The sequence below is a fragment of the Panonychus citri genome, unplaced genomic scaffold (assembly GCF_014898815.1).
Source record: "Panonychus citri isolate SS breed McGregor unplaced genomic scaffold, ASM1489881v1 Contig00050, whole genome shotgun sequence".
Classification (NCBI taxonomy): domain Eukaryota; kingdom Metazoa; phylum Arthropoda; class Arachnida; order Trombidiformes; family Tetranychidae; genus Panonychus; species Panonychus citri.
The window spans coordinates 436,253-453,490 of NW_026515455.1; the positions used below are offsets into that span (position 1 = coordinate 436,253).

At 29.7% G+C, this 17,238-nt stretch overlaps 1 protein-coding gene across 3 annotated transcripts in view; it reads right to left on the bottom strand.

Moving 5' to 3' along the window:
* Nucleotides 1-14,831, bottom strand: part of LOC128385680 (serine-rich adhesin for platelets-like) — a 32,673-nt gene extending 17,842 nt beyond the window's left edge. For 2 of the 3 annotated variants that reach the window (XR_008324821.1, XM_053344567.1), the window contains exons 1-5: nt 13,932-14,831; nt 12,807-12,997; nt 12,174-12,286; nt 10,893-10,982; nt 501-636 (exon numbers count right to left, since the gene is read on the bottom strand). Coding sequence is in view for 2 of the 3 variants with exons in the window: in XM_053344567.1 (XP_053200542.1) it covers nt 501-636; nt 10,893-10,982; nt 12,174-12,286; nt 12,807-12,997; nt 13,932-13,987 (586 nt within the window). In the remaining variant the exon portion in view is untranslated. The remainder of the gene's footprint in view (nt 1-500; nt 637-10,892; nt 10,983-12,173; nt 12,287-12,806; nt 12,998-13,931) is intronic. The other variant, XM_053344566.1, reaches the window with a different exon arrangement.
* Between the last annotated feature and the right edge of the window lie 2,407 nt (nt 14,832-17,238).

Genomic DNA, 17,238 nt, shown 5'->3' on the forward strand with positions numbered 1-17,238 from the left:
TAGTTACAACATTTTATTATCTTGTTCACTCTTGAAGGCTCATTGATTCATGTTTTGGGAAATTATGAAACTTTGGGAATAAACAAGAAACTCACTTTCTCTCAGGTAAAAGAATAGCAAATAAACAAATAAAAGTAAAAGCCTTTCAATTGAAACTTTACCGCGTTTATCCTGCTCATGGATCTTTAAACTATCAATGAAGTTTCACTTGAATGATCACAGACCAGAATCGAGAGTATAAATAATTTACTAGTTTTTTTTTTCGTTTTCGCCCAAAAATTATCGTAATTGCTTAGTCTCTCTCTCTCTCTCTTCTTATAGGTTAACATGATAATGTTCATCATCAGGTGAGCAAGAAAAGGAAGTTAAGACAAAGAAAGAAGCAATTTATCTAATTGATGGTAACAATGAAAAGACTAAACCTTTTTTTCTGTGTAACTGTTAACCTGCAATTTAAGTTCTACTTTGGTCCTTATCGATTAACAATGTTGATTATTTACCTTGTAAAAAGGCTTCTTGTAGTGTTAAGTTGATTCTCTCATTGGATAGATGAGAATTCCACATGAGGTGTCGCTGAAGCTCTTCTCGGTCTTCGGAATGAACCAGTTCGTAGACACTTTGATGGCATATATCCGACTGGAAGGTATTCGATCACAAACCAAATGGAAAGGTAATGATAATAATGAGAAGAGAAGAGAAAAAAAAATTAGAAAAATAATCGATTAACTTTGGTAGAATTGGGTGACATTTAGGACAAAAGGGGCGGGGAATATTATTTTTATTCTTTGTCTTCTCTTTCTTTTATCGTAAGGCGTGGCCATAGTTCATTGTATTAACCAATCATTAAAACTTTTTCGTATTCTTAATAACTTATTTCATTCGAGTTTTAATCATTTGGATCAAGAATAAATTAATATTATTCAAGTTCAAATTAGAAGAAAAAATCAGGAATTAAAATTAATGATAGTAATCATTAAGTAATGATAATGATTAGTCGTTATAACAATAAATCGATTTAGATTAATTAAGCTGTAAAATTATACAATTAACTTTCATTATCGTAAATCTTTCAGCTTCCGTTTTACAAATTTGCATATTTATCAATTAAAGATAATCTGACAAGATAAGATGAAGCAAAATCTTCAATTAACTAATTTGAATGGTAATAAATTAGATCAATTTTTTTGTATATTTTACTTTTTGTAATTTTTTATTGTTGACAATGAAAATTACTCCTCATAATCATGTTAATCTTAATAACAAAAGAAAAGTTTTATTAACAAAATAATAACTCGAAATGAGATTTAATTTAATCGTGGTTATAATGCTTGTTGGAAATAGCGTTCAGGTTATTATCTTTTCATTGAATAAGCAAACTGAACAAAAAGCAAAGTCTGACATTCGTACAAAAGGTTAAATAAAAGTAAGAAGAAGAGAGACTAAGATGATGATGATGATGGAGAAGGAGAAGGAGAAGAAGAGAAAGACCAGAGGAAGGAAGGAAGAAGAAGAAAAAGGAAGATGATGATGACTAGGAAAAGACTCACGCAATTCAACGAACCAAGAAATTAGTGAATATTTAAAGAGAATCAAAATGAGAGGAAGAGAAAGAGAGAGAATTTCAAAAGATGAGATGAAAAAATGAAAGATAATCATGAATATTTTGATTGAATTGAATCTCCATGTTGAATAGTATTTTTGATAAGCCAAAGAAAATGTGAAATTAAATTTGTTTAAAGTAAATAATAGTAAATGGTTGAAATTAACAAGAATGGAAAAGTAAATTTCATCTTTTCCTTTCGCTCCTTTAATTAATGGTTATAGGTTAATTAAGGGAATACAATTGAGGAGAAAAGTTTTTCTTATTTTCTCACTTTAGATCAGAAAACTCGAGGAAAAAAGTTATCAACTTTTTTTTCTGTGTTTACTCAGAAATCGATACAAAATCAAATGGAAAAGAAAGAGAAATAGAAGTTAATTAAAAAAAAACTTGAGATGGAGAAGAAGATGATGGAAGATACAGAGAGAATTCATTTTGTGATGATTGATGTCATGTCATCGGAAGATTGAATCGATCTCATCAACTCTCTTTTATTTTATTCTTCCATCATGATGATTACCAAAATCTGATGAAAAAAATACTCCAAAGATCAAGGTAAGGTCACAATTTATTTCACATCGAACCTTTTGATCGGGAATAAACAAATAAACACTAATTGACTTTGGATAATCAACTATTTATTATACATAATAATAACCAGTACAATGTATTAATAATGTTTATTGGAAATGATCATTATGAGTTCACCTTAATTGTGATCATTGATTGAAGTTACATATTACACTTTAAAAGACAATCTATTACAATGTTAGCCAATGTTTCGGTTAAAATACAAAAGTAAAGAGACTCATGATGATAATGATGATTAACTTGATGATGTTGATGTTGGTGATGAGATTAATCGATTTAATATTAGATAGAGAACTGAAAAAGTATTTGACTTAAATGAATATGAGGATGATGATGATAACAACAATAATGTTTACATTGTCTCTCAATCTTTCATCAATCATCAATCAGCCTATTGGCTTCTAATGCTTATTTACCTTACCTATTATTGTTATTGTATTATTACAAAGGAAAGCAATCAAATCGATATCCTCTCACAATAAATTTACCTTTCCTGCTTTTCTTTATCTAATTGAGTCTCTCTCTCTCTTGATTATCGATTATCTTAGTCAGAGTATATCACGTGATCTTATATAAAATTCTGGTTCATATTATCATGAATCTTCATCTTTCAGGTATTTTGGTTTATTTATCTGATAATACTGTTGATTAACATTCCAATAAGAAGTAGGATTGATTGTAACAATTATCAAAACTGGAACATTGTTTGTCTACATAACATTAGCTCCTCTTGGGTTGAATGAAATTGAAAAATGAATATTATTCAATAGAAACTGAGAATCAAATTATTTACGTGATTCAATCAAATTATAAATATTAATAGTTATTTACAAGCGAAATTTTGAGAAAAATTGAATAACCAAAATAATTTGCATCTTATTATATTCTTTACATTTGTTTTGAAACAATTGCATCGATGTTTACATAGACATGCAAATTATGTTAGTTGGGAAATGAACATGCGACGAGCAGAAACTCAATGGAAAGTAATTGTGAACAAGCGAAGCGTTTGTGAGTATATTTGCTCATAAGAAATTAGCTGCGATGCTGATGGTCAAGAAAGAGACGAAACTTTGAAAGCAACAAATTCTCACCTAAGGTGTTGCTTTTGTGTTGAGAATAAATTGAAGAGAAAAAGATTAAAAAATAATAAAGATAATTAAGATTAAGATTAATAACCAAGAGTTTGTGAAAAGGTTTCCCCAAGTTCATCAAGGGTAAAGGTTATGAAACGACCGTAAAGGTAAAGGTTGGATGGAAAATGTCAAAAAATGGTTACATCAAAGTTATAATTGTTAAGTGAAATTAAATTGAAGCAAATTGAAAGACGTTAAAACAATTAACTTGGTTTAATGAATTACGAGAATGGCCCATTAATTTAAGGAGCAAAGGTAACAATCAGTCAGCTCATTCAGTAGTTTTAGTCTTCTCTTTATTTTCCTCTTTGACAATGATTTATAACTTTTGACAATTACTTCCTAATGAGTTGCAACACTCAGGGCACCGGACGTACTGGTGGTTCATCTAATAACAAGACTTATGATGAGGCCAGTTTAATCTTGGCTCTTTCCCGTTCGCACTTTTCCCGCTTTAAATCTGGACTATTCATCTTCATCTTTTCCTCCTCCTTTCCATTAATAGTCTGATTGTTGGCTCTCATTATCTAATCTTGAACAAAGTACTTTGCTCACTTTTGGTCACTTTATCTCATGTTGACCAACCTTTTCATTGAATTACAAACTAAGGTAAGAGAAGCAAAGAAAAGGCAAGGGAAAGAATGATGACCCGAGTTGATGAAACTCATTACATTTGATCATCCAAACTGGTCACTCAATTTCGATCCAATTTACTCTCATCACTTTTCCTCTTCTCTTGATATCATCAAATTGAGACCTATGGTTAAATTTAATTATAGGTTATCATTATGTTCTAACTCTCTCTCTCTCTCTCTCTCTCTCTCTCTCACTCACTCTTCCCTCTTTCTCCGTCATCATCATCATCTCATTATATCTAATTGAGTATTTGTAATCTTTGTTTTTATTTCCACTTCAACTGACCAGTTGAAGTAAAAGTTTCAAATGTTTTATGACAAAAGGTGAATCCCGAATGCTCATCTTTTATGAGCAATTACTTGATTCATTACAATTATGTGATACCCGTTGAGCTTCAATTACAGTTAAAAGTTTCTGATCAACATGATATTGTATTAGCCTCTCATGTTAAATTGAGATCTCATTTAATTTATCATTAGTAATCAAATTGATTCGAATTAACTTTATTTATTGTTTCTTACTGGACTCAATTAGCTTAATGTGAACACTAATAAATAACAAAATGATCATTGGATCGTGAAGAGGAACCATTGAAATGTAATTAAGTCAAAAAATTGGTTAATTTACTTTAATTGTTGCAATTGTAATTATCTTATTAAATTCATTTCAAATCTTATTAGTTCATTAATCATTAATTTTTTTCCTCAACTTTTAATCTTAACTAACAGTCTACTTACTAGAAATACTGACCAACGAGATATAATTGTTATTTCAATTATTTAAATTGCTCGTAATCATTACTGATATTGTAAAGGGTTTATTATCAGTTTTTCTTGCTATTGATCAGTTATTACAATTACAATTTACAAATTGTTAGTACAAATGATTATCTCTACAAACCAATAAATCTTCATTGATAAATCGTAAATGTGATATAAATAATCAATTCGCAAGTAAAGAAGCAACTTTTATACAGTCTCATGATAATTACCAATTATCAACAATTACGATACAATCAAAAGTTTTTTTCTGCAAAAAAAACTTTAATGTAAGTTTATCATTCATTTCATCAGGATAAGAATAAGATTTACCATGTAATCATTATCGTCACCTTTATAACCCACCAAACCCTTGAAATGTTTTAGTTGATGAACATTTTCCATCCTTTAATTGACTTTATTTGACCTTAATTAACAATCGAATTTAAATTAGCGAAAGGAAGCAATTTATTCTAATGCACTTTGATTGTAAATTAAAGGAAGAAAAAGTAATTACCATTAGAGGGAAAATAAATTCATTTAAACTGATTGACTTTTATTCATCAATTGATAATCGAAATCAAATTTATATTGATCGAATATCTAATTGAAAATATTTGATATTTGATTGTGATCTCATTTCATCAAATATCATATTTTCATGGATTCAATTGCATTTTGATATTTTTAATACTTTGACTTTCTCATTCTGATAATAATCATGGTGTCGTTCTGAGTGAGAAAATAAGGTTTCAGGGTTGAATTTAACTTTAATTTAAACAGATAATTGTTCAATTATCCAAAGATATAATTTAGCCTCGAGGCTAATTAGTGAATTGAATTGTCTTGATATTATTCCAAACCTGTAACTATCAGTAATTTTAACTAATCAATTAGTTAAACTTTGATTGTGAAGAATAGGATATTATCTAAGTCGATCAAAACAATATCATGTTTCGCTGATAACAATATGAGAAGAGTTTATCGATAAGTATATGATAATATCGAATTTCTGTCAAATTAATTAGTAGATTCGGAAGAAAACTGAGAGAGGAAAATTATCACCAAATGATAAAGTTAATTATTTCACCTGAAATCCTGTCAATTACAGTAATCATCTTTTCCGATTCCATCGGATTCGGAAACTTTTTCCCAAGCAAAACTTTGTAACCAGTTTTCATTTTCATCTTAATCCTCATTTTGATCAACATGAAAATCAATTTGCTAAAAAAAGGTAAGAATTAATGATTACAATTAATTAATTCATTTTCACTTAAATTCTTGTTAGGATGTGATCATCCAATCTGAAAATCAACATCAATTGACAATAATTAATGACGATTGACTTGAACATAATTAGTTTAAATGTGATTATCACTTGACCATGTTAACTCAATCATGAAAAAATAATGACTGAATCTTTTGCTTTCTGCTTATCGATAATTATTATGAAAGTAATGATGATTATTATCATAACGATTATGATGAGCTAAGGCGTGTGAGTAACTACCTAGTTAACTGTCAAGTGTAAGGTAACATCATTAATCTGATTGTTGTTGTTTTCGGTGATGATGACCATTCAAATTGATAATAGGCCTAAGTGAATAGTAACTATGGTGATGATTTTAATGATAATCATGAGATAAATAAGGTTAATCACAAATGCGTGAAAATCAATTGAACGTTAAAATAATAATTGTTAACATTTGACAGGTTGAATGAAGTAAAAATAAACATCTAATCAACAACAAAACAATCAACATCATCCTCATCACCATTTAAGTCTCACTTTTTGACCAAAGTGACACTTTTTCTAACCTTTAATTGCTTCCCTTTGTCAAGATAAATTTGACACAATTAACCTTCATCATAGAGCCAGGAGACCAACAGTTTTGTTGTAATCATTTGTTTCTGAAAGTAATTAGTTTACAAGAATAAGATGATTAACTGATTCAATTGTGTTAAATTTCATCTTTTTCTCCCAACTATTGACTCCTTTTCTTCATCCAAACCTGAAGATCGAGTACATTCAATTTAATTCAGGTAATTAAATGCAACTTTAAAGTGAATGTCTTGTCTTAATTGTGAGGCTTCTCCTTAATCATCATCATTTCTCTTTCACTTTGAAGGTTAAACCAGGAAACTTTGACCACAGACTCAAAAGGAGAGTAAAAGATGACCAGAAAATGAAGAGAAAAACTCGTTGAAAAAAAAGACAGAAAAGAGAAGAAAAAATGAAGAAGGAAAAGAAAATCTCTTTTTCTCTTTCCATCTTTACCTCATCAATGGAAAATTTTATCTCCTTATCAACCTCAACGGAAACTCTTTCTTTATCTCTCTCTCTCTCTCTCTCTCTCTGGCTGATAGAGTATGTGAACAATTTACGTAATTTGAAGGTAACCTTCAGGTAAGAAACAAGACTAATGATAAGAAGACAAACAAAGAGAAAGAAAAAGAAAAAGAAAGAAAGAGATGATAATGATGTTGAAGATAAAAAGAATTCGATAAATGAACCATTTCCTTTACTCTCAACATTAATATTCGCATTCTCATCTCAATCATCATATTCGCAAAAAAAGTTCTAAATTTGATTTCATTTTGCTAGAAAACCTATAAGATGCTTGTGATCACTTTCTCTCTTTTTCATCCGCATCACTATTCCTGAGAATCCAGTGGCTCAACTGATTGTTGTTTACCGTTGTCCATGTACAATGTAACTATGGTTTCTTTCATTTTATCTGTCATCATCTTACTCTTCATCTTCATCCTCATCATCATCATCATTATTACAAGTATTATCATCTTTGATAATCAAACAAAAAGTAAAAGAATCATTTTCAAAATATGTTACTTGTTGAAGAAATAAATAGAATCTAAACCGCAAGGTTAACACGTAAAAGGAAAAAATAATTGTATGAATACCTTGTTAGCATCATCATCATCTTCATCATCTTCTGGACGATGAAGATGGAGATGGAAAAGCAAGAAAAGAAGATGAAGAAAGAAAAATAAAAGAAAATAATCAGATTGATACACTTTTCTTTTATTATGATTATCATCATTACTTTCTTCACATTCTCTCAATTAAAGGGAATATTTTCCATTCCTTTTCTTCTTCTCTTCTTCCTCATCCTCTTTCTTTTCATCCTCATCATTCTTACGAATATGCGTATAATACTCTTTCCTTATAGGATCAACTATTGGGTTAACATTATCAAGAGAACATGAAAACTAATAGAAGGCGAAAAAATTGAGATTGATTGGTTTTCTTTTCTTTTGCACTTTATTCTTTTATTATTCTCCTTCATCATCTCTCTTCAATCGTCATCCTCAAGTTTAAATGAACTTAAGCCGACTTAAAATAACGATGTTATGATGAATATGATTCGGCATTTTGATAACAAACAAACGACCAAACAAACAAACAAACGAGTTTCAATGTTCATTTGATTCCAATATTATCATGATTATCTTTTCCTTTAACATCTAATTCATTTCATCTCATTACAAATTATATTGTTTTTCATTCATTTGTTTACATCGATTTTCTGGTCATTTGCTATCAATAGTAAATTTTTCTTCTTTTCCATCTCATTCATAAAGTCACATGTCAACTTTTGGTCATTAACGAAACACCAAATTCTGGGTCAAGTTTTAGTTCCAATTGAAACGAAGGTTCAAAGTATCGATGTTTAATTTTGACTTACGAAGCGAAAGTGAAAATGAACTTGGTTCAAGTTTTAGTTTCCAACATCAAGATCTCAAGTTGAATTTGATTGTACCTATGGTTCTGCCCTCGGGCTATTCTGTGCAGGCAGTTGATCATCAAGCCTCTCAGCCCAACCTCTTCTTTTATTCTTTTCTCTAATCAATGAATATCTTAATAAGAAAATTTATTCTTACCTCAAGGCTTCTTTCACAATCTAATTGAAATTATATTATACAAACTACTGAAGGAGCTTCTGTTGGTAATGATTAAGATGATTATGATTATGATGATGAAAACTGATTAGATGAGGTGAGAGAATGAGAATCATTTTACTTGAATTGCTTAGAAACTGTTGAAATGATTTAAATGATCAAGTTGATTGAAATTGATTCAATTTTTGTGTCTCGTGTTTTGGCGGGAACTTATTTCTAATCAACATTTGTAATTACTGTTGATCAAATCGATATTCATGAAAACAATCAAATAATAACCTTCCTTGATTGTGGTTATTAAGACAAACCCATTAAATAATCTGATACGATTTAATCATTTTTAGGAATTGCTGATATTCACTAATGATTATTAGGTGATTCAATTTGAATTAAGTGATTTGATAACGGATTGAGATTGACGAAATTACTGAAAATAAAGTTAATTTAAAATGGTTATCATTAATTATAACAAGTTTGAACAATTTAGTTTTGTTGTGATAACAAGAAAAATGATTAATAACATTATCATGCAATATGGTGATAATCATATGAGTAAATTGAAACTGTTTCAGTTTTATTCACGTTTAAATCACAATTAACTAATTATTTGATGGTTGACCGATTATTTATTGTCTATTATTGAATGAAAATTCATTTCTATGACAAAGAATAACAGTAATTAGAATAATTCAATTTTATAGTTAAATTAATTAACTTTTCCTGCTCTTCCTTCAACTGTTAGCATCGTGTCGATACATTTGAAAACATTGTCAACCAATTTTATCGATCATTAGTAAAGACCAAATTGAGAGAAAATGTTGTAATTAACTTAATTGTTGTTGTAAGACAAGACTACAAATCAAATTAAAATTACTTCCACCAAATGACAGGTAAAGTCAATCAATGTGATCAGTTATCATGATAATTATCTCGATGCTTGTTGATATTATTCCCTATCATTTATTGGATCGATTTGCCAATAATTTGATTAGACGCGTGTCAATGTTTCTTTTATTTGCTAATGAAAACAAAAAAAAGTAACAACATGAACCATATTATTCAATTGGAACTTGTCCTTTTCCTTGTTAGCATTGGTCAAGAGACAGACTATTAAAGTTACCTTTTTGTCACGTGATTATGGACCTTATAGTCAATTTGATTTATGATGTTGACGATTTATGACAGGTAAAGGGGAGCAGCGAGTGAGCTCATTATTGTTACTACTGTTAGTCGGTAATGAGAAGAGGGAGGAGGAGAAGGAGGGAGAAAGGGAGTTACGTTGGTCACCTCTCATTAAAATGGAGCCTTTTCTCACGGTCTCAATGATTATCCAGATAAATGGTCAACAAATTGAGCTTCAAATGGTTTTTGCTTTTCAATAATGTTTTCTACTAATAATCATCATCATTTATGTGATTAGTTTTTTAATTAGTTGACTAAATATGATCATCAAGTGATCTCCTTAATTCATTAACAGTGACTTCCTTTGTAGTGTCTTCATCTTCTCAATGATTACCATCTTAATCTTTACTAAAACCATTAAACAGATAATTTGTATTCTTACTACAACTATTAAACTCGTTTTCTTGCTTGTTCATCCCAAAGGGTAATTCAGACAATGAAAGTGACAATTTCACCATCAACTGAATCATTAATTCATTAACTTACATGACATTTTCAAGGTAACGAGGATTATGTGTATCTCGTCAAGGTAATTTAACCAATGACAAAATAATTGTTTCCAAGATTATCTTCAGTTGAAAGGATTAACTAATAGCAATTATCTGATAACAATGTTTCTTGTTGTAACTTTTAATTAATCAACAATTAAAGTTAACAAATTTTCATGATTAATTTCAAAATAATCATTTACGTGTCTTAATAATTGAATTTGTTTTTGATATTTTCACACTCAATTTTTAACTAATAAACCGCAACATTCAATTGGTTATATTTGAATAGCACGAAATGATTTTTTGATTGGTAGACACTCAACTTATCACCATTAAAATTAAAGTTACAATTAATGAAAATATTAATTTGTTGTAAATTGATTAAATTGATAATTTAATTACGGATAACATTGACACATGAACATCGTCATCTCATAATGTATCTTAATGGGTTTTGTAAAATTGATTACAAAGTTTCAACTTGCAAATGTTAAATTGGTGATTAAGAGGATGATTAAGATGAAGAAGGTAATTGATAAGAAATTTAATTGCAATTTGGAAATGATTTTCTGCTTACCTGATGAAATCCAAGATACGTTTCGACGGTATGAGAAGTATAAAAAACCTCTCCATCACAGGTGAGTATGAGTAGAAATCCATTGAGAGCCTATCACAAAGAAAGAAAACAGAATAAGATTAAAATTCTATCATTCTAATCATCATTTTCAGAATTATCATCATCGTCATCATTCAATCATGTAAACAAAATAACAACAGGAATTGACCTTCTCACGGTCAAGAAAAAGTCTCTTGTTAATAATCCAATGAAAGGTTAGCCAATATTAGCAAAATCATTGAATTTATTTCATTGACAAGATACAGTTTGTGTCACTTTTAACAACATTTTCAATACATGTTGATGATAATTTAGCCTCGGGGTATAATTTTAACGTTATAACTAATTGGTATGAAAAATTCACTTTTTTCTATGTAATTTTCTTACTAATAACATCTTTTGCTTTCAGTTTGCATTCAATCAATTTACTAATACAAAATTGTGAGTATATTTTTCACTTATACACTTTGACTTTGCTCTGAAAAGATTCAATTTGATTGAGTAAATGTCTGGAAACGTGATTTCACTTGGACAATTTGATTAAATTACATTTCATCAATTCAATCATGATTATCATCAATTGAGATGGAAAAGGATTGTTGACAAAATTGTCGATATCCAGTCAACCGGTGATTGAATAATTTGATGATGTGGATGAAAGATGTTTTCATGAGGACCACCCACCAAATTACCTGTAATTATCATTAGGAAATAGAATTTGTAATTTTCCAATGTTTATTTCAGAAAATTCAATTATGTCACTTAATTGTTGTCATTTTTTTTTTCTTCTTTTCATCTGTTGACGGTAATTGAATGTCGTTGTAATTTTTCACTTAGGTAACATGATGAGAGATAATCGTTTCAGAACAGGAAACTTTGTTCACCTCAAATAATAATAACCTTTTTATCTCAATGTTTCAAGTTGTTTGAAGAAAGTCACATTAATTTCTGTCTCTTTACATTCAACTTCCTTGCAGGTCTCAAGATATTCTGTCAAGATATTGTCTTCTAATTACTTAAGTCAATTAATTAACAAAGGGAAGAGGATGAAGACTAGCGAAAGTAGAGAAAACTTTGCAATTTTTCAAATGCAAGTAAAAGTTTATCAATTTACTGATAAGCAAATTTTCAGCAATCAACAAGATCTTGCGATGTGTTTGTTGCTGAGACTTCAATTGTTATTCACTCAACATTGGCTCTTGTTAGAGTTTAATTTATCAAGTGACAAAACTAGACTCTTACCTGGAGAATGAGATCGCCTTCCATCAGAATTTCAGGATAAAGAAGTTCTCTCGGCGTATTTCGATGAATTTCGTGTAAATTGCCTTGTTTTTCACGCTCCTTGTTGAAAATTGCTGCAATTGTAGAGATCGATATCAATTTCATTTCCATTGATTAAATTGATTTGTTTTATCGATTGGTGAAAATGCAAGGGAATAGTTTCATTATTTCTCAATGTAACTAATCAAAATAATTGTTAATCTTTTCACGCAAATTTGATTGTATTTTTATGTTACTAAACTTGTAAACATTGTTGCATCTCTATTGTTGACTATTTGTGTATCTACCTGTCTACTTGATTCTGATTGAATATCAATTTACAATTAATGAACACGCGATGATGAAAAACTTAGCATCTCAACTATTCATCTCACTCAATATGAAAATATTTATATCAAGTTATCAAAGTTGCAACATTTTTGTCGTTTGCGATTTGCATCGTTCTGACTCACGACTTCGAACTATTTATTAATAAGTTTTAATCGTATTTTCTATCCAAATACATGATAAAGTTCATTGAAATTCATCTTCTTGGTTTAAGATTAACTTTTTCTCCCTTGATCATTTTCTATGTGAAATAATTTACCAACTTACCTTGAAAATAACTTTTCGTTCTCAAATAGGAAACACTGAGTCTTAATATTGAGAGTTTATCTAATTTACTAAGAACACTTTGTTCATAAGGTAAGAGACTTGCTAACATATCAAGCTCAGCATTGAGTCGTTCACGATGTCGTTTAGATGGGTTTGACTTGGTTTGACCTTCTTTCGGCTGAACACGGACACTGGACATTTCATTCGAAGGATAAAATGTAAGAGAAATAAACAAAATTAGATAAATATTGATAAAAGATAACATTTAATCCGATCATTTTGTCTGATTAACCAAGAAAATTGCTTATTTCATATCTCATACTCTCTAATATGATTAAAGTAAACAAAACCTGTAATAAGATAAACAAAGAAACGAATGAAATTGCTTGATAATCGCTTATATAGTTCGATGATGAATCAAAATATTCCTATAAATAAGATGAACTTTGAAAATCCTCATCTCTCTCTCATCCTATTCTCTCTATTGTGATGAAGATGCTAACAAAAGTTTCTTTTTGTTATCCCATTGAAGTTTTCTCTTCCATGTGATTGGCCTTTTATTATGAACTTGAAAAGAGCAAAACCAATGCAGCTCATCAAATAATCGTATCGTTTTCACTTAACTGAATCTTTTGTACTTCACCTGCATCATGGTAATTGAATCAACTCATTTTGTTTAACCATAAAACAAGAATCATTCCGATTACACGATAAATTGAATTCAAACAAATTATTCAATTCCGACTGTTTATCTTCATTATATTTCATAACACTAAATCTTATTTTTCATCAATTCCATTGACTTTTAATTTATCCAGAAAGATAATTATATTTTAGCATCTTAAATATTGAATATTAACTAATTTCTAATACTCTTTGAGGATTAAATCTCAACAAATATGCATTTTGACTTATCAGATGATTGATTTATCTATTCAGCTGATTGGAAAATATTAATCTAATTGATGGTAATTGAGAGTAATCATCTTGATATTGACTTTAAGCTTTGATTATCACTATTTAAATGATCTAATTAAGCACCAGGGATTAAAACTGATGATGACTTAATCTCCTTCTTGAATCAATAATCAATTGATTGTGAAATTGAACTTAGGAAGATTTTACCTTTTACTATTTCGTCTTCTCCTTTTAGTGGCATACATGGTTCCTAAGTGATTCATCTTTGGTGTTTTAGGATTTTGGGTGTTGATGGAATTTATAATTAGCAGATAATGAACTTTATCTCTCAAGTGAAGATGTGATGTTGATTGAACTAAAACTATTAACACAATTAATCACATAAATTCCGATTCCAGTTGAGTAATTATGGGACATTAAATTTCGAGATGATGATTACAGAGGAAGGAGTTGAATTGAACGAAATGAATCGTTGATTGATTAACATTTGATCACAATAATCTTATTAGTTGAATCACAACACAATTAATAATTAGAAGAACGAGTAATGTTGAAGATGATTTTTCTGGTGTTGGTATTGGTGTTAATCTTGATGTTTTGGTGTTGATGATGAAGATGAGGATGAAGATGGTGATGGAGATGAAGACATTTGTTTCATGAAAATCTCACAGAATCAGATAGACTATTCATACTCATTCTCGTTTTTTCTTTGCTTCTTCTTCTTATTCTTCTGTTGATCTTTTTTCAGTCAACATTATCAACTAACCATTTCCATCCAACACACAAATTCACCTTCTCTCTCCCTTTTCTCTCTCTCTCTCTCTCTCTCTCTTTCTCTCTTTCATTCATTTACTCCTTCCTCTTCTTCAATGTTTCCTCATTTTCATTGGATTTCCCTCTAATCCTTGACTCTGCCTCCAAACCTTGTGGAAGTTGCGACGGGAGGAGTTTAACAGCTCAACCTCAATATCGATGTATAAGAGTTTCCAATATGATCAACTCCTCCTTCTTTTCTCTTTCTCATAATATTATTATTTTCCATTCATGTTCCACAGAAATGCTCAGATAAACAGGCTACAGATGATAGAATAACACAGAAGGAGGAACAGAAAAGATAATGAGAATAAGACGAAAATGAATAAACGAGAGAACAGAAAAAACAGAAAAACAGAAAAACAGAAAAACAGAAAAACAGAAAAAAGCGAAAAAAAAGAAAGTCATCTACCTCTGGAAAAGAATCAAATAGATTAGATTCTCAACCAAAATTCTGTTTCGACTTAAAAATCCAGAGTAACATTCAAATTTCTCCATCATGAAGACTTACTCTTCACTTCACTTCTTTTCCTCATCTCTCATAACCAGCAACAAAACAGAAAACAGAAAAAAGAATTGACTTTATCAATGAAAAAATAAAATTTTCTTCTTTTAATCGAATTGACAAAAAAATGAAAACATTTCAATTGTTTCCAATCAAATAAAACGAAAGATTATCGACAAATTAAAGTCACTACACTGCCATCTGTTGATCGATCGTTTAATCAGATAAAAAGTAAAGAAAAACTTTTCAGTTTTAAAAAGATAAAGTTTTTTGCACGTTTTCTTCATCGATCCATCAATTTGCCAAATTATCTTGAGAATTGCATTCTAATGAGAATCTAATTGAATGTTCTCATGTAGTCAATTTTTTCATCATCTTCATCCACATCTTAAACCTGATCTTTGTTTCTATTGACAAACAAAATGAATTGGGGAAGAGTGAATACCCTTCTGGATATAAACACAACTATGGGTAACCACAAATTGAATCCTCATCAATCATATTCTGTCCTTGTCTTGCTCTTTTTCGTATTCAGACCAAAAGGTCCTTATTTATGGCCTTAGTTGCCTTCTGATCGTACCTTAGGCCACTAATCATTGTTATCATCCTCAACACCTCAAATCTATAGAGTAATGTATCATTTCTCATTCGAAATATTTTCATGATTCTATTTCTTTGCTTTGATATGATGCTACTTGATCTTTGCTTCGTTTAGTTGTTACCTTGATAGTAATCGGGAAACTGGTCTCTAATTATATCTCATTGATCATATTTACCTTCACAATCAGTCACAATTCCAATCGGTCAATCATCTATTCTTACACAGGAATTAACTCTGACACTTTAAGCGTTATATTAACTTGTTAAATGAAACTTTATTCAAACATTTACTTTCCTGTTGCCGTTTCAGTTTTTATTAGAGACTTTTCGATGCGTTCGCAATTAGTGGTTAAACTTTTAATTTACTAAGTGATTAAGCTCCATGATAACAATTGTCACCAGCCAATAATCATCTACAATTAATCGTCTATTTGAATCTCAATTATCTTAAGAAAGAAAGATCAATGTTTAAAAGCTTATTATTATTATCGAAGAGACTGTGAACATTTATTGTAATTATTTCGAGTCAATTTTCAGGCTCAGAGCAGAGAAAATCGGCTTGAAAATTACGATATTACAGTAATCTTTGAGAATCGAGACTAAGATTCCGTTTTTCGGCCATTAAGTCTTGAAAATCTTTCATTCAAATTTTAGAAGTTTTCAGCTACGATTAAAGAAAAATGACAAAAATTTCATTAATTGCCCTTGTTTTTTTCTAATTAAGTTAACATTCAGCCTCAGAATTTCCGACTGCGAGGTAGTAGCATTTAAAGTGAATTGGTAAATGTTCATGACGATCTTACAGTGATTCCAGTTTAAGATACAAGGTCGGTGGAATACAATAAGAATACATTCAACAGAAATGAGAAGATTAAGAGGAGAGAAAATAAATTTATTAATTTTTCTTCAAAATGAGAAGACGGTCCAACAAAATAATGAAACTGCTGACCACAATCACAAGATTACTGTACTAAATGCTTCACTATTTTTAGAAAAATCTTAGTTTTTTCTGAATTCATCTGAATGATTTAGTAATTTTCTAAATCAATTATTTTCTTATCCTGAAAAAATTTCGATTGATTGAAGATCTGAATTTTAATCAAAAATAACAATTGGTAAGTATTCGTATTGTGTCGAGTAGTTTTCTTATTTTTGTGATTAGTCTTGTCGTTCTACAGGCCAATAAAATAAACAATTTCTACCCTCGACTTAGTCTTCTCATTTCGTTCGAACGTCTTCTATTTGTGTTCAACTGGTCACGTCAAACTGAAGTGACCATTATCGAATTCTTTTTTCATTGGACTTTAATTTTTTGTGCATCGAGATTTCGCCTTTGCCTTCAAGAGTAGAATCCGATACCGAACATGCAAAGATTTAAATGGACAAATTTTTGATTGAAATGTATAAACATATTCACGAAGACCGATTCAAAATTTTTCGCAATCTAGTAGATCAATTTAATGAATCAAATTGAATCAAATTGAATCAGATTTACTGGTCTATTGTATTTCGTTTAAATGGTCAGTACATCCATTAAGGTAGATCGTATGTACTGAGCCAATCGCCTCAAGGGATTATCATTGTGAGTCAAGTTTG